Raw genomic sequence first — 23,154 nt, 5'->3', positions numbered from 1 at the left:
AGCTATTTCTATCACCCTGTGGCCTACTAGACTTAGAGCCTGCGTGTGTGTCCCCAAATACAGATCCCACTCAGGCAATTAAGGGACCTGCAGAAGAGTACAGTAAGAATCACAGATCATACTTTTCCAAAAAATTACTTTTAGGGACCTTGCTGTGGCCAAAATATTTGAGTAGAATGGACTTTTTTTCCCCTTTTAAATGTTTATTTATTTTTCAGAGAGAGAGAGAGTGCAAGTAGGGGAGGGGCAGAGAGAGAGGGAGACACAGAATCTGAAGCAGGGTCCAGGCTCTGAGCTGTCAGTACAGAGCCCGACGTGGGCCTTGATCTCAAACCATGCCCGAACTCACAAACCACGAGATCATGACCTGACCTGAAGTCAGATCCTTAACCTACTGAGCCACCCAGAATAGACTTTCATTTGGACATATATTTGAGTGTGTGAGGATTTTGGAATTCAGATTGTAGAATAAAAAGCCAACAGAAATGGAATTTGTAAACACCCTTTAGAAACTTATGTCTCCATAGCACATGGTTTTAACATACTAGCACATTCCATTTTCTAATTTCTTAACTACATTATTAAATTAAAATAGCTATATTATTTACATGTTAAAAATAAAACATTTTTCTTTAACTTTCCTATATTCTTTGTCTATTTTTAAAATATTTTTATTTTTTTTTAACAATTATTTATTTTTGAGAGACAGAGAGAAAGAGCATGAGTAGGGGAGGGGTAGAGAGAGAAGAAGATACAGAATGCAAAGCAGGCTCCAGGCTCTAAGCTGTCAGCACAGAGCTTGACACGGGGCTCGAATCACAAGATTCGAATCTTGTGAATCACAAGATCATGGCCTAATCTGAAGTTGGACGCTTAACTGGCTGAGCCACCTAGCGCCCCTATTTTTAAAATACTGAATTATTATTTCTGCTGTCTTGTTTTTTGTATTCTCTCTCCCTCTTTCCACAAGTTTTTACAAGAAAATATTCACCCACATACCTCTTCCCAGAGATAACTTAAATATATTTTTACATAGTTTGTGTGCTCTCAAAACTAGTTTGCTCTGCAGTTTTTTGGCAAGGAAATATTGCAAGTAATGTAAATAAATGTGTTCACTTCTTATAATATCAATTACTTAAAAAGTATTCCACCTCAAAAATTATTTAAAATAAAACTAACAAGGATTAAGTAACTTAAAAAAGATTGACGCAAAGTGATACCTACTTCATGGTATCTTAAAAGTCAACAAAAATTTCTAAAACTGCGAGATAAAGCATCTTAAATATCATGAAATATATTAGTGTTAACTATTCTTTTAAATTACCTTGATCATTGATTGGCCTTCATAATACCACATAGCTGAATGCATTTCAACAATATAAATTGCTAAATGTTTCTTTTTAGCCAATTGTCAATAACATGAAAATTTACCTCATGAACCCAGAGACGCTTAATCACTTCTTTGGTTTCTGCAGTTTCTGGTCTTGATAAACAAACCCCCTGAATAACGCGAGAGAAATCACGGAGGTTGAACAAGTAGTGAGACTTAGCTGGTGTAGGCAACAGATTTTTCATGGCTTCTTTATACAGAGTCATGGTACCGTTTACAATTTGTGTGGTCAAATCTAGAAAATCATCTGGAAATTTATAACTTAAAAAAAATTTGATAAAAAAGAAAGTGTTAGCAAATATGATACATACATACATACATAAATGATATTTAACATGTCTAGTGCAATATTTTTCTGATTGAACCAATTGATTTAATTTATAAGATTACCATTTCTTTTTCCAATAATAATAATGATGATAGTAGAATTTTAATTTCTTTTACAATAACTTTCCATTCATTATTTTATGTTCAAAGAAACTCCACAGGAAGGCAGGACCAGTGTAATGGACTTAAAATTACCTACATAAGTGAACAGAAGAGCCAGCCAAGGAACCCGGATTATGTAACTCAAATCCAGTATCCACTAGACAAATGTGTCCTAACTTCTTTCACGCCTCATCATTCTCAGTTGCATATAAATGGATCCCTTGGGGCACCTGGGTGTCTCAGTCAGTTGAGCATCTGACTTCAGCTCAGGTCATGATCTCACCGTTCGTGGGTTCGAGCCCCACATCAGGCTCTGTGCTGACAGCTCAGAACCTGGAGCCTGCTTCAGATTCTGTGTCTCCCTCTATTTGCCCCTTGCCTGCTTATGCTCTGTCTCTCTCTCTGTCTCTCAAAGATGAATAAATGTTAAAGTAAATAAATAAATAAATAAATAAATAAATAAATAAAATCTCTGAAGAACACTGGTGAAATGACTATTTTCAGAGAAAATAAGGAAGGAAATAAAAATATGGGGAAAATAAGAAAAAGAGAAAAAGAAAAAGGAAAGTTAAAAAGAAAGTGGAATAAATAGAGTGGCAGGATTAATTAAAAACAAAGGGCACAATTCGGGTAGAAAGAACATGGGAAATGAATATCCATTTAGAAAAATGGACTATCTTAACTTCTGGCTCGAAGAAGAGCCAGCTGTCCTCCTCCATCATCACAGGAGAGGGCAAGGAATGACAATTACCTGAGAATGGACAGCAGGGAACTGAGATTTGCACTGCCCAGGTCTACTTGGCTCCTGAACCTCCGTTCATCATGTTGAAAAGCACTGAATGGCCAGAGCTAGAGAACAACATTTCTCCAGGATACAAGCTACACTCAAACTTGGACATGAACCTTCTGGGGGAATTCCCTACAGGGTCTCAAAGTCACAGGACAAACCTGGCATAAATCTTTCCAGCATTAATTGTACTACACGGTGAAAATTCAAAATATTGACAATTCCAACTTGGACATATTAAACAGCAGAGTGCAAAATTTGTATGGATCTGGGGGCTAAAATCTAAGACTTCAGACAAAAAGAAAAAGGTACTCTGTCCCCTTGTGTTATGCTCCCATACCTGGAGATGTGAGCAGCAGAGGAGAGCAGTGTTACCTGTTATCTTTATCTAGGGATGCTTTCATGGAAAAGTTGGAGAAGCACTACTTATATTGATACGTTTCCAAAAGACTTTATACCCCATAATGAAAAAAGAAACACACTTTAAATTACTTACCAGATCTTTAAATGCCAGGTTAAGATTCTAGAGAAGATCGCAAACATGGATTTATCACTAAACTCATTGATTGTTATAATATTAAAATGTCGCATGTATCGGGGAGTTATTGGATTTCGACCACCACCTAAATATTAAAAACAGTAACTCTTAACAACATTACTGCTACACACTAGAATTTTTTCTCCGATATTTTTTGGCATAAAATTACTTGAAAGAGGACAAATTCACAGCATACAGAGAAATGAAGAGCAATTATGTGGGTAACCGTGACCTGAAAACAGTTTTCCCCTCAAATTCAGTAAGTCTTTTTTCTAGTTGAATTATCTGATTGAGTTCTTAGGTCAGATCTATTTACCAAAAGAAATGAGACCAGACAGAAAGCTATCAGCCACCTTCTCTGTGACTCATAGAGCCCAAAGCAGTAAACTATAAACATCCTCATTACAATGTAATATTCAGATATAACATTATACAATAGTAATATTGTATACAATATTGGGAAACATGACTGATCAAACTTTAGCGTCATTCCCACATGGGTGAAATTCAGCACCATCTTGGCACATAACCTAATTCTTCCCCCACATCCTAAAATGAATTTCCTGAGGACTAGTCTATGTGGCTCATGGGGCCACTTCATTGACTTGCATTTTAAAAAACTGGGGGATTATCTCACTTTCATGAAATAATGACTACATTTTTAAATATTAAGCTTTAACAACAGACTTAGAATGTAACATCACCTGAAAAAATTATTAATGTTATGTTTAAATACATAAGCAAATTACATTTGCTTTTTAAGGGCATTCTATCATGAAATCTTTAGTAACGAAGTAATTTTAGAAGTATGTGATATCTCTAACACATATTTTTGCATAAAAATATGTAGGTTCATGTTTTATATTTGTTTAAAACCAGGTAAATCTGTATTTGCTTCTATCACTGAATTATCTGGTGCTCATTCTGAAAATATGAGAAATGTGTGAAAATATATAACTGGTAGTCTACACATCAAAACAACTGTGTTTGCCTATGGTATTTACAAACTTAATATAAAGAACGCTGATGTGCTGGGGCGAGCTTAAGGAGATGGTGAAACAGTCAATGAAGCAAAGGCCAGAGATCACATCCCCCAGCTCTGTCTTCAACTTTTCCTCCCAAAGATCATTCATAAATGGTGATGTGTTTAGAAAATGGGGTCCAAGAGGGAAAGATACCTCATGGCTTCAGACTACTCCTCTGTCCAGTCCCCGAAGGAACAGGGCAAAGTGGACATGTGATACAAATGACTGGCTTGGGTAGTAGGAGAGAGGCAAAGTAGAACCAAGTCTGAGACCCAGGAACAAAAGAATCTTGTTAAAAAACAAAGAAGGAAGGAAGGAAGGAAGGAAGGAAGGAAGGAAGGAAGGGAGGGAGGGAGGGAGGGAGGGAGGGAGGGAGGGAGGGAGGAAGGAAGAAAGAAAGAAAGAAAGAAAGAAAGAAAGAAAGAAAGAAAGAAAGAAAGAAAGAAAGAAAGAAAGAAAGAAAGAAAACAGAGGCAAACCATAAACCAGACTGTTAACTATAGAGAGCAAATTGAGGGTTGCTGGAGGGGAGGTAGATGGGGGATGAGCTGAATGAGGGATGGGTATTATGGAGGGCATTTATGATGAACATTGGTTGTTAAATGTAAGCGATGGATCACTGAGTCCTACACCTGAAACTAACATTACACTGTATGTTAACTAACTGGAGTTTAAATAAAAACTTGGAAGAAAAAAAGAAAAGAAAAAAAGCATTTGAAGTGGCCCAGAAAGTGTGCTGAGAGCAATTACTGACTCAGAGCAAACTGACTGCATTATAGGGAAGATAGGTTCAGGGGTTAGGAGGCAAATACCAAAGGGATTCCTTGAAGAAATGGTATACAGAAAAAAGGAATTAAAAAAAATTTTTTTAAGGTTTATTTATTTTTGAGAGGGGGAGGAGGGGCAGAGAAAGAGGGAGACACAGAATCTGAAGCAGGCTCCAGGCTCCAAGCTGTCAGCACAGAGCCCAATGTGGTGCTTGAACTCATGAGCAGCAAGATCATGACCTGAGCAGAGATCTGATGCTCAATCGACTGAGCTACCCAGGTGCCTTTTTTTTTTTATTTTTAAAGAGAAAAGAAATTTTTAAAGACTAGAATAACAACTAGGTATTTATCCAAAGGATACAAAAATGCTGATTTCAAGGGGCAAATGCACCCCAATGTTTATAGCAGCACTATCAACAATAGCCAAAGTATGAAAAGAGCACAATGTCCACTGGCTGATGAATGGATAAAGAAGATGTGGCATATATACACAATGGACAATTACTTGGCAATCAAAAGAATGAAATCTTGCCATTTGCAACAATGTGGATAGAACTTGAATGTATTATGCTAAGCAAAATTAGAGAAAGATAAAAATCATATGATTTCACACATATGTGGAATTTAAGAAACAAAACAAAACAGATGAACATAAGGGAAGGGAATGAAAAATAAGATAAAAAGAGAGAGGGAGGCAAACCATAAGAGACTCTTAAATACAGAGAAACTGAGAGTTGTTGGAGGGCTGGTGGGTGGGGGATGGGCTAAATGAGTGATGGGCACCCAGGAGGGCACTTGCTGGGATGAGCACTGGGTGTGATATATATAAGTGATCAATCAATAAATTTTACCCCTGAAACTAAGACTCCACTATCTGTTAACTAACTTGCATTTAAATAAATTAAAAAAAAATTTTTTAATTAAAAGAACTAGCAAGGATGATTCAACGAGAAAAACAAAGACATAATGAATAAAGACTAGAATACCAGCTTGAGTTCAGGAAAAGAACAGCTAAAGATGTCCAGTTACTTGAATCAAGCCACTTTTGATACCCCAGCATAAAAAAATTTCCCTTGTATAGAAATTCCTTTGAATTTATCAATTTCCCTTGAGATACGCAAAGAATGTTTAAGGGTTAATTCTTTTGACTACTTGCTACTTCAATTCCTCTTAACAGCCTGTCTAAATCCAAAGACTCACTAGAATGAGACTTGATTGGAGTAGCAGAAAAGGGAATTTCATACAGTTGAAGGATTAAGGAATAAAAGAGAGGGAAATGAGCTGCTCCAGGGGCATCTGGATCCTTAGAATGCAGAGACAGGAAGTTCAGAGCAAAGTGCCAGAAGGTGGGAGAAAAAGGATTTGGAAGAATTGGTGGGAGAATGGCCCCAAGCAAGGTAACCCACTTCATAGTGTTGACCATTGTACTATATTTCCATAGGTCACAAAGAACACACAGAGAAAATATATACACAAGAAAGTGTAACTCAGTTGTCCAGTTGGGTTTCTCTTTCTTTCTCCAGCTATCTCTCTAGGTATAACCAGACTGATTCTCAATCTTAGTAATCACAAACTCAGAAAACGTACCTGGAGGTCCCATAGCGCACATGATTTGAATGTCCACTAGCTTAATCATAGAACAATCTTTGAGATCATACCAATTCCAGTGATCTAACCATTGTCTAAGCAACTCAATGGGTGGCTGAGCCCCATATACTTCCCGAGCGGGCATATTGACATCATCTACAAAGACAACCTGAGAATAAAAAGAGAAGCAGTATTACAAAATATTAACACCTTAATGTCCTATTGTGTAAATCGTGTTGAGGCAAAGAATGTAGAGTACATATGTGAGAAATGATGGTTTCTTTTCAAATAAAGAATAATATCCCCTAGCATCCATGCTTCCAAGGAATAGGGAAAGTCTCATTACTAACCTTTATAGATTAAGAGTCGAGGACTTAATAATCCTCTCACACAATTTGTTTCTCAATATGCCTCCTCTTTTTCCTTATACAATTTCAATACATTAAAGTAAATGAGAAAGCTAGGATGTTAAAATGATTATAACCTCTGAGTGGTGAAAGTTAGGTTCAAAGGGGTGTTCCTGGCAAAGAAACACAGAGAAGTCAGTTGATAGCTGGGTTGTTTAAAGGTCTAGAGGAGCAAGCAGCATAGATGGCTGAATAGAAATGTTAATCAGAGAAGTAGAAAGGTAGATAATTTCCCAGATGAATATTTAATTTTAATTCAAAGGGCAAGTGCTTGTTTTTAATGTCAAGTTGTCTAATGCACATGCAAATATGAACACACTTTTAGGGAAACTTAATCAAAATTTGTGATTAAAAAACGGTGTACAAAAAGATATCAAGTTTTAGTCTATCTTGTTTCATTTTTCTGACTGTAGCAGGGTCAGCGAAGTGGACCAGTGCTGTGCCATACGTATAGAAACAGAGCAATTACCATTCTCTTGCCCAAAGGAGGACCAAAAACTCCCTTTCTTCTTTTGTCCAATTTTGACATGATGATATTCTGAGTTTGAGCTGCTGTAGTTTGTGCTGAGAAGTTAATTATCAGAGGCTTGTAGATGTCTTTGCTGAGTTGATTTAAAAGAAAATTCTATATAATAGGAAATAATAAAAATGAGCCATAGTTTGGAATTACGCTCTGACTTTTGAAAATAAACACTAAGCAAAAGTATTGACACACCTGAATCTAAACTTAGAGTGTCGTAACAATGTGAAAAAAGGGATGGAATCAATAGAAATAACAGTTACTGTATCAGTGGTGTCTCTATTTGTCCAGGCCCCATGCATATGGCCTCTCTGATTTCCAAAACCACATTCCTTCTTAACAAGAGATCATAGGGACTCAGAGGCTAAGAAACTCATTTAAGGTCTCAGGGATGGTGGAAGGGGGAAGAATTCAGATCGCCATGCATCTCTTACCAGATAAATGTTCTTTTTATTATAGTCTGTTATCTTTCCACTGAAACACCAAGTTATCAGACTAGAAGTTAGGAAGCTTAAATAATATAACTGTGTTTTCAAAATGGATTTCACCGGAAAGCAGGTGCAATTACAATGATTCTTAACCAAGACATTGTGTTTTACAAATCATCTTGTAAAAGAATAATTAAATAGGAAAATATTTACAATAGATTAGGTAGAAAAAGCAGATTACAAAATAAGATGCAAAGTACATTCCCCATTTTGTAAAAAGTAGTGTTTTTTGTTTGTTTGTTTTGCCTGGGCTGAATTTAGAATGAGGGTATAAATGACAAATGGGTTTATTTTTCTCCAACCATTGCCTTTAACCTTATCAAGTCTCCATTCCTTGACTCTTGATGGTATCTTGGGTAAATCCCTTAGCTTTCTGTATACTTTCAGCAAGATTGATTTTTAACCTTGGCCAAACCAACACCTTAATTTAAAATCTCAGTTTAAAACTTCTCCATCTCTGCTGTTGGATATTTCCTGATGTATACAGCATTTAAATTATAATGAGGGTTTCGTTTCAGTATGTTCTGAAAGATATTATTCAATAAATGTTATCAGGACAATTATTTAACCATATGCCTAAATATATTCCAAAAGGATTGACAGATTACATAAAACGATAAAAATCAAGAAAGAACTAGAAACAGGAGCCATCATAATTGGGGGAATGTGAGTTGACTGAGAACCTGCAATGGGGGAGGGATCACTGATGGCTCATTTGGGCTCCTTTCCCTTTTTCCCATCTTCTTCCCACCCCGCAGCTGGGGGGGGGGAGGGGGCAGAGCTAGAGGAAGATAGGCAAAAGTCCTATCCCACTGGCATCACTGTGGTTTCCTCTTGGATAATGCGGTCTTGCCTGCTGTCGTGGAAAGCTTCTAAATGCTTACTCAGAGGAGCAGATATGCAAATTCTTTAGAAACTCCAAAGGGATACCCACACTGTGCAGTTCTCTGCCATAAGGAAAGTAATGGGGCTCCACACTGTGGCATTGCTGTGGGTAGTCATCTAGAATGGAGTCCCAAGAAGGCTGAAGTCCACTTATCTTCCACATTGTCCACTTGCCCCTGGGAAACTTGCACTCACTTGTCCTGCCAAAGCTGGGGATACTTACTGACAGCTCCAGGCAGCTTTCTGCCTTCAGAAATCTGAAACTAGAGGCAAGAACTAGTCTTTGTTCAATATGACCCTCTAAACACAAAGGAACACAGACTGTGTAAAGCTACTGAGATTTGGGGCATTATCTGTTATAGCAGCTAGTATTTTTTTTTAAACAAACACACAATGGGAATCATTACAGAAGTCAATCAGTTTTATTACTACATAATAATCCTTCTTATATTAAATAATTTTGAAAATTAAATATCAAGTGTAATTAATTAAAACACCCCTTCCTTTCAACAGATATGAACTTCTTCATCCTCAACAAGCTATTTTTATTAAAATACTTTAAAAATACCTTTAAAAAGGTACAATAATTTAGTGATGTAAAATAGCACATCTTTAGTCCATTTTCTAAAATAGGCAGTTACTAAAAAATTCTCTGTGGCTACAACATCAAAATATTGGAATGTTTAAAAAATATGAAGTTTTGGGGCGCCTGGGTGGCTCAGTCGGTTAAGCGGCCGACTTCGGCTCAGGTCATGATCTCATGGTCCGTGAGTTCGAGCCCCGCGTTGGGCTCTGTGCTGACGGCTCAGAGCCTGGAGCCTGTTTCAGATTCTGTGTCTCCCTCTCTCTGACCCTTCCCTGTTCATGCTCTGTCTCTCCCTGTCTCAAAAATAAATAAAAATGTTTAAAAAAAAATTTTTTAAATATGAAGTCTACTATTACACGTAGTTTACAAAATAACATTCTTAGGAATATTAATGTACCTTTTAACATGTAGATTTCTATAATACTTACAATGATATAAACACTCTTTCCAGTTCCTGTTGGTCCTACAAATATTGAAGGCTTTTGATGGGTGGTTAACAATTCCATTAATGCAGAGTATCGAACTGTGTCCAGAGTTGGTACAATGATTTCATTAAACATCACATCCTTAGGAATTGGAGGAGCTTCTGCCAATTTTTTTACCCATGGTTCCCATTTTCCTATTCCCTGTTCATAATAAATAGCCAAACGGTGAATGTTATATTATAAAATACTTTTAAAAGCTCTGTACTCCTGTGCCACTGTAGAAAAGATCAAAGATCAAGACCAAAGCAAAACACTGATGCTTATACATTTGTTTTTAGCCTTTAAAACACTTCACCCTGAATTTGAAAGTTAAACTTTGTGCTAAATTGGGAAGAAACGAGGCTTTTATATGAACCAAAATCAAATGGCAATGCTGTGGGGTTTTTTAATGCCCTGAAACCACTGATTACGTCAACCCAAAGATCAGCTATTTTGGCCAAATGTTAGATTGAGAAAACTGGACTAATTAATGCATTAAAGAGTAAACAATTTTATTCCATAGTGTTAACCAATATAGCACTTATTTCCCTAGAACATCAGCTGCATGTTGCTTATACTTTAATATTTTTTATTTTTTATGTCTATTTTTTTTTATTTTTGAGGGGGAGAGAGAGAGAGAGAGAGAGAGAGAGACCGAGAGAGAGGGAGGAGGACAGAGGATCTGAAGCAGGCTTTGTGCTGACAGCAGAGAGCCCAATGCAAGGTTCAAACTCATGAATCTTGAGATCATGACCTGAGTCAAAGTCAGATGTTTAACCAACTGAGCCACCCAGGCACCTCTGCTTATGCTTTTATAATGGTATTTATAACAAACATCAGCTTATCATTTCAGGTGAGATTTTTGTAAATTGTGGTTAAAAAAAATACCTAAAATATACCTTCAACCATTTTTTTGAGCATACAGTTCAGTAGTTTTAACTATATTCACATTGCTGTGCAACAGCTATCTAGAATAGACAAGATTTCTTAATGTGAGATTATTATCATGACTTAACATTATACTGCATCTTTGTATCCAATTAACTTGTCAACTAAAATTTGTGCTTGCTATACAGTGTTTAGAACAAAAATTTTCAGAGATATCATGTTAACTCTCTCACCTTAGAAAAACATCACTGGTCTCTCCATTCTTGCAAAATCAAATTTAAGCTCCTGGTCATTTAAAGCATATCAGAATTCAGGCCCTCCTTCCTTATATCTTTATGTGTTCCACAGGCCAGTCTCATCGATGGACGTACTGTTTCCCTACATGACCTGGGTTCCTAGACCTTCCCACATGGCACTCTTTTGGCTTAGAGTGTCACATGACACTCTTCTGAAGAGGTTATGAACTCATCAAGGGCAGCTCTGTGCCTTATTCATTTTTGTACCCTCTGGCACAGTACTTTGCGGATAGTACAGATTTTTTTTTGAGGACGGTGAATTCATATCACATGTGAAAACTGTATTACAAAGACATTTCTACAACTTTCTAGAACTGATGAAAATAAAAATTTCCTTCCCATATTCTTTAAGTATATTCATTTTTGAGAAAGAGAGACAGAGAGTGAGCAGGGGAGGGCCAGAGAGAGAGAGGCAGACACAGAATCTGAAGAAGGCCCCAAGCTCTGAGCTATCAGCACAGAGCCCGATGTGGGACTTGAACCTATAAGCTGCGAGATCATAACCTGAGCCAAAGCTGGATGCTTAACTGACTGAGCCACACAGGTCTCCTCCTTCTCATATTTTTGATGATCTTTTCTAACATGGATCTTTTGCCACCATATGAGGAAGGAAAAGTTAAGAGTCAGAAATCCTGGAGTGGATATGCCCTTAGAGATGTTGTGATACTGGGAAAATCACCTATCTCTGAGCCCTAATTTTCTCAATGGGAAGATTTGCAAAATAATACTATCTTTCTTATTTCACTGAGATATTGGGAAACAAATAGAAATGATTGTGGAGAAGCTTAATAAACTTCAAAGTGCTCTGAAAATGCAGGCTATTGTTAGTAATTGGAAATAAAATAAAATTAGGAAAAATGAAAGGATAATATCTTTCAGTTGGCAGGGTGAAGAATCTCTTCTAAGGTAAGCCTGGTAATATACCTCAAAAGCCATAAAAATTTAAAAATTGATATAGCAAATTCCTTTTCTAAGAACTTCTCTTTTTTACTTAAAATTTTTTTTAAGTTTATTGTTTATTTATTTATTTTGAGAGAGACAGAGACAGCATGAGTGGGGGAGTGGCAGAAAGCAGGAGGAAGAGAAAATCCCAAGCAGGCTCTGTGTTGTCAGAGCAGAACCCAATGCAGACTCGAACCCATAAAACTGTGAGATCATGACGTGAGCCAAAACCAAGAGTCTGACACTCAACCAAGTGAGCCACCCAGGTGCCCCTCTAGGAATTTATCTTAAAGAAAAAATCAGATATATACACATGGCTTGTATACAGGAATATTCACCACAGGAGAAAAACTAAGAAACAACAAAAACAGTTCAACATCTATCAGTAGGAAACTGTTGGGCTAGATTGTGGTCCTCAGATAATAGAATATACGGAGGCTTAGAAAAATAAGTTTATTAAAGAAATACTAATGAGATAGAAAAGTGTTCTCTTTGTTAACGGGAGAAGAGGATATAAAATTACCCTCTGGGGATATAGTATGATCCAATTTCACCTGAAGCTCCATATTTAAACATCATGGATTTTTAAATGTCCTCAATACAGTACTTACAGCTGTCACACACATACAGGTGAACAAACACCACCCAGGTTTTATTGTCCAATTCATTTGCGAAGTGCTGAATTAACACTAACCCAGCTATGGCCCTACAGGGCTTCTTACCATCTGTGATATGCTAACATGCACCAAATGAATCTCCAAGAGGTATCTTAAAGCAAAATGTACCTGCTGCTGGAGTAGATGTCATAATCTGCAATTTTATTTAATGAATACGATAGGCCCATCAGGTGTTATTATTTATCTCATTTTATCAAAGAGAAAAGCAAGAATCAGAAAGATTAATAAACTAGTCCCAGGTTCTACAGAAAGAAAGTGGCGTTACTAGGACTGACACCCAGAGGTGTCCGACTTCAAAGCCAAAGCAACTTCCTTTACTACTCCATGTTGACTCTTAAGGTAAACAATGGTGACAAGGTGGCCCCAGAGCCATTATGTGCTGTAATGTTGTACATCTTGCTTCAGAGTTCTTACCTCAGTGACAAATTGATAATCATAAATTGTTCCTTTTTCAGGAAATGGGACAGTTAGTGCTTTTGAAGATGTTTGTTCCGTACCGCTCAGTAATTTAAACTTATTTTGAGTTAGTTCTGAAATTGGGCCTTCCATTAGTTCTCGAAGAATCTTATCAAATCTCAACCTATCATCATCATTACAAGACGCTCCGACGGACCAAATCAATGAAAATAGAAAAATGCCCTGCATCGGAGAGATGAGAAAATAGAGTGCATTAAAAAAGGACTTTAATGTATTCTTGAAGCTTGAATCAGATCAGCCAGATTAATATCTTTGAAAGAAAATGAATAAACTAACATATAATAGTAACTTATCTCAGGATTTTATAATAATTAGATTTTTAAAAACCAAATTGCATGTTTTAGAAAAATCTTGCTATCAGAAAAGATAATATAATGCAAAGTATAATTCTAGGCATTGTGAAACCTCAGAATGATTAGTCTGGTAAATCACATGAAATTTTAAGTAAGTGGCAGGACCCTGATATTAAAAAAGAACATTGAGATAACTTTTTATGAAGGCGTATTTTAATAAGGAATAATCAATCGACAATAAACCTGCTTTTTAAATTTAAATTTTGATAGTGTTTTAGTAAAAGCAGAACAAATTTATATTCATTTATTTACCTGTTGTAATAATCTGAGCAACGAATGCATAAACCAGAACTGCCATTCTGTAAGCTTTCTTCTTACCAGGCTTAGGCAGGAAAACAGAGTAGATGACAAGACCCACCACTAAATGAGAAAACTTACTAGTTTGCCTTAAAATCAAATCCGCTTCTTTTTAAAAAAATTTTTTTAACATTTATTTTTGAGAGACCGAGCATGAGCAACACAGGGGCAGGGAGAGAGGGAGACACAGAATCCCAAGCAGGCTCCAGGCTCTGAGCTGTCAGCACAGAGCCCAATGTGGGGCTCGAACTCATGAACCATGAGATCATGACCTGAGCTGAAGTCGGACACTGAAACCAACTGAGCTCCTCATTATAATGCCAAAACAAACACAATCTTGACTATGCTCATAAAAGTTGTGGACTCTACTTCGACACTGTGCACCTGCTCCTAGATTACTCACAGGTTGTTTCTCTCCAGAAACTCTTTAAAACTAAATTGAAATTAATTTATTTAATAGAATGTAAGTAATAAGAGCAACATATTGACCACATTAGAAATGCTACCATTAGCAGTAATTTTTTATTAAGGAATATTCAAGGTCTGTTGATAATTTTATTCCTATTTTAAAAATATGTTTATACATATTTTCTTCCTTTCCTCAATCCTGATGTAGATTTGTATATGCATATATATATTTTAAGCACTTAAATCTCAAGAAAAATGGGGCACCTGGGTGGCTCAGTCAGTTGAGCATCTGACTCTTGATTTTGGCTTAGGTCGTGATCTCATGGTTCCTGGGATCCAGCCCCGTATCGGGCTCTGTGCTTATATAGCACAGAGCCTGCTTGGGATTCTCTCTCTGTCTCTGTCTCTCGCTCTCTCTCTGTCCCTACACCTGTTCACACGTGCTCCCTCTTTCTCAAAATAAAGAAACAAAAGAAAAAGCAAAGACAAGCAAGGAAAAAATGCAAAGAGTTATTATGATTTGCAGGTTGAAGGGGAAGGAGGTGAATCTTATCAAATGGTCATTGCTATTTTGGGGGTTGATCATTTCTGAGGTTGGTTAAGTGACTGAAGATTCCAGTAGCAGATCTAAGGGTATCAGTGGGTTTCACTTAAACCTCATGAGGCCATAGAACTGCCAGTTGAGGAGGTTCCTCCAAGGACCTACTATTTGGGGCCTGACTTTTTTCCTTGCTGTTCAGCTACCACCCACAGTCCAGCCCCCATTTCCGGGGGAGAAATGAAGTTCATTAATGAGGAAGCACTGGGGAAAGCAGTAGATGCCTTTCTACAGCAGGATTCAAAGGCAATGGACCTTACCTCCAATAAAGAATACGTTTCTCGGTCATTTCTCTCTTTCACTTTGACTGCATCAGCAAAGTCATCGATAAAACAGTCTATTAGATTCATTAAGGATCGGACTAAGTTTGTGTCTGAAGTAGGAGATAATTCCTGAAAAATCAGGGGGAAAAGTCTATAGAACAAATTAACTTAAATTAGGCACTAATTAAAATAGCATCAACTAATATTTATTGAACTTACTTCGTCCTCATAGCTGTAGTACTTATGAAAAGGCACGATTATAATTCTAGCTCTATAGGTAGGAAAACTGAGGCATGGATTAATTCCCTAGTCTAGAGTGTAGTGACACTGGATGTGTTGTCCTGAGCCTCTCCTGCACAGATTCTCGAATTCACAAAGTTTACTTGTACATGTTCAGTTAATCAATGACCTTGATTCTCATACCAATTGTGTAGGTCAAAACACTAAAAGAAATCTTTCAGAGAAGGCAATTAATTTTCATTACTTAAAATTAATTAATGCGCTTCAAAACTTATTTTATACATCTTTACAGTAGTATTCATAGTAAGCTCATTCCTATGAAATAAATTTGCAAGTCTTGAAGGGCACAACATGTAGCCAGAGTGCTGTAAACATCACGCACTTTACTTTTTGGGGTCTCGCCGTGAGTGTTTATAAAATAAATGAAATCGTGTACATAGGTCCTAGCACCAGGCATCACATAGCAAGTTCTCCATAAACATGTGTCTTCTTGCCTCCGAGCTCTCCTCCAACCTTTAGAGGGGTATTGCTTCACAGTTACAGTGTGAGAATTAACTCTCTGAAAGTTAATTGGAACTGAAGATTAGGAGCAGCTGACTTCATCTTCAGCCACTGTCCCAGTAGAAACAGGCAGAAATGACAACCGAGTTTCCCTAAGGATGGGACTAACTACTACTGATGCCCCCCTAAAATACAAATGACTGTTGCTAAAAATAAGACACTCATTACTACATAGTAGCTAAGAGGAACTCATAATTTCTTTAAGAGAGGACAAAAGTACATAGTACATTTTAGAAGCTTGTAATAAAAGCATGTTTTTTTTTCTCTTTTGCTATTGAAAAGATTAGTTATTACATGGAAAATTCATTTATTTGTAATACCTACATTCTCTGACAATGCCGGGGATGGGGGGGGGGGGGGAAACCTGTAGCTTACTCTACAAGTTTAACTGTTTTTGAAACATGATTACTTCATATCTTCAACAAATTTCAAGGTTTCTTTCCCTCTTTTTTTTTTTTTTTAATTTTGTAACATCCACGCTCCTTGGAAGAGATGTGTCCGCCCCTATAGTGCCAGTGTCCCCCCCTCCCCCCACCGACCCGACCCGTTCCTCAGTGAGCTGCCAGAGCAGCCTTGCCTCTTTCCTGAAAATGTTTGGGCCATGCTTCACCCCATGATCTTCTCACTTGCCAAATCCAAGGCCATGTGCCAAACATCTTCTGCCTTGACCTCTTGGTAGTTTCCCATAATACTGACTACCTGCTTCTTAAAACGCCCTCTTCTCTTTCTGAGATTGCAGCCAGGTCTGGCATTGTATTCTTTGCTCTCTTACCTTTTTTTCTCTGCCTTTTCTCTTTAGGCAATATCCACTGGCATGATTTTTAAATTCCGCTTGCCTTTTCTGTACTGTGAGCCAAACTCGTGCCTTCTTCTCGCAGATTTCCAACAGTAGGAGAAATACCAGCCCTGTGTCCCTATGTTTGCTCCAGAGCCCAAGTCAACAACAGTAATCCCTAAACAAGTAGATACACTCATGCTAAATAAAGTGGATTCCTCATTTAGCAGGCCTAGAGCAGTAACGTGTTCCTCCATCATTACCCACTATCTAGTTCTTTAGATTTAATAAATGAATTACTTTTAAAAATGGTCCCTTTGCTGGTTATAATATAGATTTATTCTAGGAACTTTAAAAAACACGGGGCACCTGGGTGGCTCAGTTGGTTAAGCGTCCGACTTCGGCTCAGGTCACGATCTCGCGGTCCGTGAGTTCAAGCCCCGAGTCGGGCTCTGGGCTGACGGCTCAGAGCCTGGAGCCTGTTTCACATTCTGTGTCTCCCTCTCTCTCTGCCCCTCCCCCATTCATGCTGTGTCTCTCTCTGTCTCAAAAATAAATAAACCTTAAAAAAATTTTTAAAATAAATAAATAAATAAATAACAAAGAAAATTATAAAAATGGAAACTAGAATATAATAGTCTGAGAAATGAAAGATAACATTTTTAGCTATTTTCATCCAGATGTGGTTAAGTGGACCTTTAAGACTTTTTTTTTTTTTTTTTTTTTTAAGAGGTAAGAGAGTAGCATCCATACATCTTCTCAAACTTTAAAATGCTTCTGTTAAAATTTTTCTGGGGGCACCTGGGTGGCTCAGGCGGCTATGTTAGAGGGCTGATTTCGGCTCAGGGCATGATCTCGCAGTTCGCGGGTTAGAGCCCAGCATCAGGCTCTCTGCTGTCAGTCTGCTTCAGATCCTTGGTACCCCTCTCCCTCTCTGCCCCTCTCCCTCGTGTGCTCTCACGTGCTTTCTCTCTCTCTCAAACTAAAATAAACATTACAAATTAAAAATAATAATAATAATAAAATTAAACTTTGTTTTGGAGAATAAGTATATAAGTAAAAATCTTTTTACTTTAATCAGAAAAAGGTTTTTAGTTAAAACAGTTAAGTTATCTTAATACCTGAGAGTTGACATTGACCACAGACATTAAAATGAATATATTTGGCTAATTTGGATTTTCCACTTATTGTTTCAGTCTTAAAATTCTCGTTCCTCTTACCTTCGTATGCTTTCTAATAAATTCAACAGACACTGGGACCATTCTGTCAAATAAGCCTATTATAAATTCTTTCTGAATAATACTAATCACAGCAGGTAAAAGATTTATCCAAGACAACATTAGTGGTCTCCAGCCTAACATGTGAGGCTCCATGTAAATCATACCACATCTGGAAACCTGGAAAAAAGAATAATTGTTTACCATCAAGGTAATGCTTCTGTCAGAAATATGACATGGTACATCCCTTTCTTAAAACCTGCAGAAAATTCCTAAAAAGAAGCTTAATTTTATGTCTTCATGACCTAAATTTTTATGTGTGACTTTACCAATGGTTCTAGACAAAAAGGAAAAAAAATCCCTGACTCTTAAATTGATCAAGGTAGGTCAACAGCTATGCCTGTTCTTAGAGTACTGTTACAATGAATTGTAATACATTTCATTTAAAGTCAAAGTTCCTTATAAACACATTTATAACATTTCAAATGTATAAGATGTCAACATTGAGGACTCACAGTGGCAGGAGAAGCAACTTCCAAATCCATTGGTTCAAAAATAAGATTCATTTGTGGTGACATCTGAATAATCTCCCCACTCATCAGACAGAGCTTTTTGTTGTCATCTAGCACCGTATTCATATTCTCAATCCACACGGCATCTACTGGCCCATCAAAAATTAACCATTTCCTATCTGGCGTCTGGTATATGCATTTGATGAATACAAGGGAAAAATTAATAGTGATAATGTAAGGAAACAGTGCAATGCTTCAAAATTTAAACATGTAACTCCTAAAATTAATTTCACCATGAAAATGTAAAGTCATTTACATAGAATACAGTGTGTATGTGTGTACAGAGAGAAAGTCACGAAACAAGCCTTTATGTGCCATGGACAAGACAGAAATGTAACATCTGTTCTCAAGATTCCATCTTTTCCAACGTTTCTGAACTCACATGTAACATGTTTTGGAAAGTATTACAAATAAAAAAAAATATAATTGTCAGTGAAAACAGAATTTTCATTGAAATTACCTGATTCTATGCAGTATGTTCATACAGATTAATTACTTTTACGTGCTAAGTCAAGTTTTTTCTTCCCTCCGCTGAATGAATTCACACACATTCATACCCCTCTTGGGTTGAATGGTTTTATGGCGATATGGGACATTAGTATAAGATTCAGTTTCACAATGATAAATATGAAAATATTTGCTCATTGTCTGGAATACAGTAAAAGCTCAACAAATATTAAGGAGTGGCTAGGTAGCTGCTGGAGAGTACAAAAGCTGATTCTACTTTCCACAGCTTACGAATCAGCTTTTTTGGGCACACGGATGCTGCCTTGGTTCACTTTCAGCAAACGTGATTTGAGTTGAAGTGGTGAGGGATTTGGATCCATCTTAACACCTTCTCAGTCCCTGTGGACAACTGCTTTAATCTACAAGACAGTACACCTGTCATGGGCTTAGGCCACCCCATACCCACTCTCTGAGCCAGCCAAGAAGCAAGAAAGAGCCCATACCCCGGAAGTCGCCTTGAAAAGAGCCCAGACCCCAGAAGTCACCTTGAGAAGAGCCCAGACCCCGGAAGTCACCTTGAGAAGAGCCTGTACCCCGGAAGTCACCTTGAGAAGAGCCCAGACCCTGGAAGTCACCTTGAGAAGAGCCCATACCTTGGAAGTCACCTTGAGAAGAGCCCAGACCCCAGAAGTCACCTTGAGAAGAGCCCATACCTTGGAAGTCACCTTGAGAAGGGCCCAGACCCCGGAAGTCACCTTGAGAAGAGCCCGTACCCCGGAAGTCACCTTGAGAAGATGTCACCTTGAGAAGAGCCCAGACCCCAGAAGTCACCTAGAGAAGAGCCCAGACCCCAGAAGTCACCTTGAGAAGAGCCCGTACCCCGGAAGTCACCTTGAGAAGAGCCCATACCCCGGAAGTCACCTTGAGAAGGGCCCATACCTTGGAAGTCACCTTGAGAAGAGCCCAGACCCCAAAAGTCACCTTGAGAAGAGCCCATACCCTGGAAGTCACCTTGAGAAGAGCCCGTACCTCAGAAGTCACCTTGAGAGCAACTTTCCCTTGCACTGTTGGCTTCCCATGCCTGTTAATCTTCACTTTGGGTAACACCACCATGTAACAGCAAGATGTTGGGCTGTACGGTCTGAAAGACCTTGCTTTTCATTTGGCTTTACTACTTACCAGCTAGGAGACTTTGGGTCAGCTCCTTAACCTCTCTGAGACTATTTATGGGACAAAGCTCTCTGGAAAATGTAATATGTGCTATGTAACTGGATGTACAATGGGAGAGATCTCATAATTATTTCTGTACAAATAATGTAACTGCATACATTATCTACAGATGCCATGTGTTAATCTGGGCCAGAGTGTATCCACTGTGAAAAGAAAGAAACTGAGAAGTTATATCAATGGTCCCAACGTGTCTGTTTGCCTCACAAATACTTTTATCCTTGAAATTACTAATAAAGCCTGGTACTGGGCAAGATCTCTGTCCCATGAAAGCCAATCCTTATGTCACTCATTGCCCAAGTTCCTTCAGCCATTAAGAGCAGAGTTGAGATATGACATTTTTCTATTATCACACTGATTAAAGAATAATGATTAGTCAGGTCCTTAAGCGAATAAAGAGCACCAAAGTCAAGACGTAAGGTAGTCAGAATAAAGGAAATATTTATTTGAAAAAGATTCAATAAATTAAGTGTCTCTAGCCTAGGCCCTTCTTCTTTAAGACCAGACTTAGCAAGCTCTCTCCCACATGATCACATTCTGTGGACAGCCTGCTAACATGTGGCAACCAAGTTAACATTTCCTGGTCTGTGGACTCTTTCTTGGAAGAGCGGGCAACCGCTGCTCAGCAGAATAAGCCAGGAGTAGGTAAATGCCCGCTCTCACTCACAGCAGTCAGCACAGCTGGCTCATCCCTCACCTCCTACGCTTTCCAGCAGCCCATTCTCTTCCGAACAAGTAGGGCAAAAGTGTTGGAACTTGAAGACACTGTTTTGTAAAGGTCTGCAATTTCTTCTCTGCGAACTGGAATATACCTAACAATTAGTGGGTGTGACAGAGACAGCAGCCTAAAAAGTGGGCAATGGAAGAACGTTCCTGAAGGAGCAAAAGGATCACGATATTCAGCTGTTCTCCTTCCTGTGTCGTTTAGCCTGAAAAAAGAGACCCAGAAGTGCTTTTTCCCTGACTTCTTTCTTGTGCCCTCTTCTCTGCACACCCAGGCAAAGGCCCTCGCCAGCATCTGGCATCTTTGCCAGCATCTGGCATCGTCTGGCATCTTTGTAGGTGCTGCTGATGCTGGCAGAAACAGTGCCAGACGATCTGGGACCGTGTTGTAAATAAACACCTTGAGCTTGAACTAGAAATATAAATGTTTGTTTGGAACAACTGAAAAACACATCAGACATCTGTCAGAAAGGACTATCACAGTCTTTCGAAGTGTGCACGCTGAAGTGTCAGTACTTACCGGTGAGGAAGCAAATGCCCTAAAACTGACAGCGAGGATGCCATCGGACCACTCGTGAGACACTACGTCAAACTGTCCATACAACTGGCCCATGGTGACAGACTTGGGATTTAAAACAGTAATTTGAACCTTGTTCTCTTCCATTAGCCCCTTAAGGGAAAAAAAAAATACATTATCCATTTAGACGGATATTGTCTCTATTCATAGAAAAGCAGGACTGTATATGTAGAAAATCCTAGACTCCACACAGAAACTCCCAGAAATAAGGAATGCATTTAACAAAGTTCCAGCATACGAAGTCCATATATAAAGACTGGTTGTATTTACACAGTGCCAATGAACAACTGAAAAAATTAAATTTTTACAAATACGGTTTATCATAGTTTTAAAAACTCATAAAATACTCAGTAATAAATTAGCTATAAATCCAAATACTTACAGAACTGTAAATCTAAAACAACAATGAAACCTGGCAAAATTTTTTGTTAAGGGTCAAGCAGTCAATATTATAGGCTTTCAGGTTACAAACAGCCACTCACATATTCTTCTCTGTTTCTTTTCTTTCTTTCCATTTTTTTTTTTTTTTAGACAAACGTTAAAAAGTGTTACCACCATTCTAAGCTCACTGGTGTTAGAAAAATAGGCTCGGGGCCAAATTTGGGCTGTAATTGCCGACTCCTGCTACCAAATATTCTCTGAGAGAAAATTAAAAGATCTAACCATGTTCCATTCTCACAGAATGGAAAAGTTAATATTGGCAGATTGTCAGTTTTGACCAGAACCTTGAAGCCCGTGTGGGAATTATACAAGAGATGTTAACACCCCTTGGGGCATAAGCTTTTCATGTTTTCAATTAATAGATGTTATTTTCTTAGAGTAGCTTTAGATTTCCCCTACTATTAAAGCTCAGTTTCCCCTATTATTAAAGCCTTGCATTGGGCTGGTATATTATTATGAATAATGAACTGATATTGATACCTTATTACTAATTAAAGTCCATGGTTTACATTAAGGGTCACTTGTGTGTTATACATTCTGTGAGTTCTGCCAAACACATAATGGCACATGTCCATCATTACACTGTCGTACAGAATAGTTCCACTGCCCTATAAATCCCCTGTGCTCTGTTAGTAGTCATTTCTTTTTTTATATACACAGCAACATAACATGTGCACCTCTTCCCAACATTGCCTCCTGCCCACTCCCTCGGGGCTCAAGACACAAACCACCAGACTCGAATAAAGACGTGGGAAGATCACTAAGCAGTAAAGCAAGCTTTGAGGCTTTGCATACTTCTCTGTGCCCACCAAGGGGCTGACAAGGAAGGCATCGTCCTAAATCCAGAAGTTTGGGAAAGCTGTACCATCTTTGTCAGAGGAAGTTGCTATCACCAAAACAAGGTTTTTGGCTCAAAGGCAACAGGCTAGGGAGACTCCACAAGAAAGATCTAACGATCATATTGGGGCGTCTGGGTGGCTCAGTCGGTTCGGTGTCCAACTTCTGCACAGGTCATGAACTTGCGGTCGTTAGTTCGAGCCCCACGTCAGGCTCTGTGCTGACAGCTCAGAGCCTGAAGCCTGCTTCAGACTCGTGTCTCCCTCTCTCTGCCCCTCCCCTGCTCACACGCTTTCACTCAAAAATATGAACATTAAAAAAAAAAAAAAGATATAATGGTCACAAATCCCATTTGGCTATAAACGTTGAAATGAATGAAACAAAACTCTTCAAAATACAAGAAGTAGATGGAAATTAAATTTTATTAGGTGGAAAATTAAAAGCAGCCTCATTCCTTTCAAAGGA

General features: G+C 38.1%; 1 protein-coding gene across 3 annotated transcripts in view; it reads right to left on the bottom strand.

Annotated features, from left to right (window-relative positions):
* DNAH7 (dynein axonemal heavy chain 7) overlaps positions 1 to 23,154 on the bottom strand; it is a 265,127-nt gene that overhangs the window by 123,041 nt on the left and 118,932 nt on the right. For all 3 annotated transcript variants that reach the window (XM_058710674.1, XM_058710688.1, XM_058710679.1), the window contains 10 exons: positions 21,355 to 21,504; positions 18,381 to 18,563; positions 17,869 to 18,045; positions 15,070 to 15,201; positions 13,091 to 13,315; positions 9,838 to 10,035; positions 7,400 to 7,555; positions 6,524 to 6,692; positions 3,103 to 3,229; positions 1,432 to 1,651 (listed from right to left, as the gene is read on the bottom strand). In XM_058710674.1, coding sequence (XP_058566657.1) covers positions 1,432 to 1,651; positions 3,103 to 3,229; positions 6,524 to 6,692; positions 7,400 to 7,555; positions 9,838 to 10,035; positions 13,091 to 13,315; positions 15,070 to 15,201; positions 17,869 to 18,045; positions 18,381 to 18,563; positions 21,355 to 21,504 — 1,737 coding nt within the window. The remainder of the gene's footprint in view (positions 1 to 1,431; positions 1,652 to 3,102; positions 3,230 to 6,523; positions 6,693 to 7,399; positions 7,556 to 9,837; positions 10,036 to 13,090; positions 13,316 to 15,069; positions 15,202 to 17,868; positions 18,046 to 18,380; positions 18,564 to 21,354; positions 21,505 to 23,154) is intronic.

Source organism: Neofelis nebulosa, chromosome 2, assembly GCF_028018385.1.
Source record: "Neofelis nebulosa isolate mNeoNeb1 chromosome 2, mNeoNeb1.pri, whole genome shotgun sequence".
In the NCBI taxonomy this organism is placed as follows: Eukaryota; Metazoa; Chordata; class Mammalia; order Carnivora; family Felidae; genus Neofelis; species Neofelis nebulosa.
This window is presented reverse-complemented; position numbering and strand designations above follow the sequence as displayed.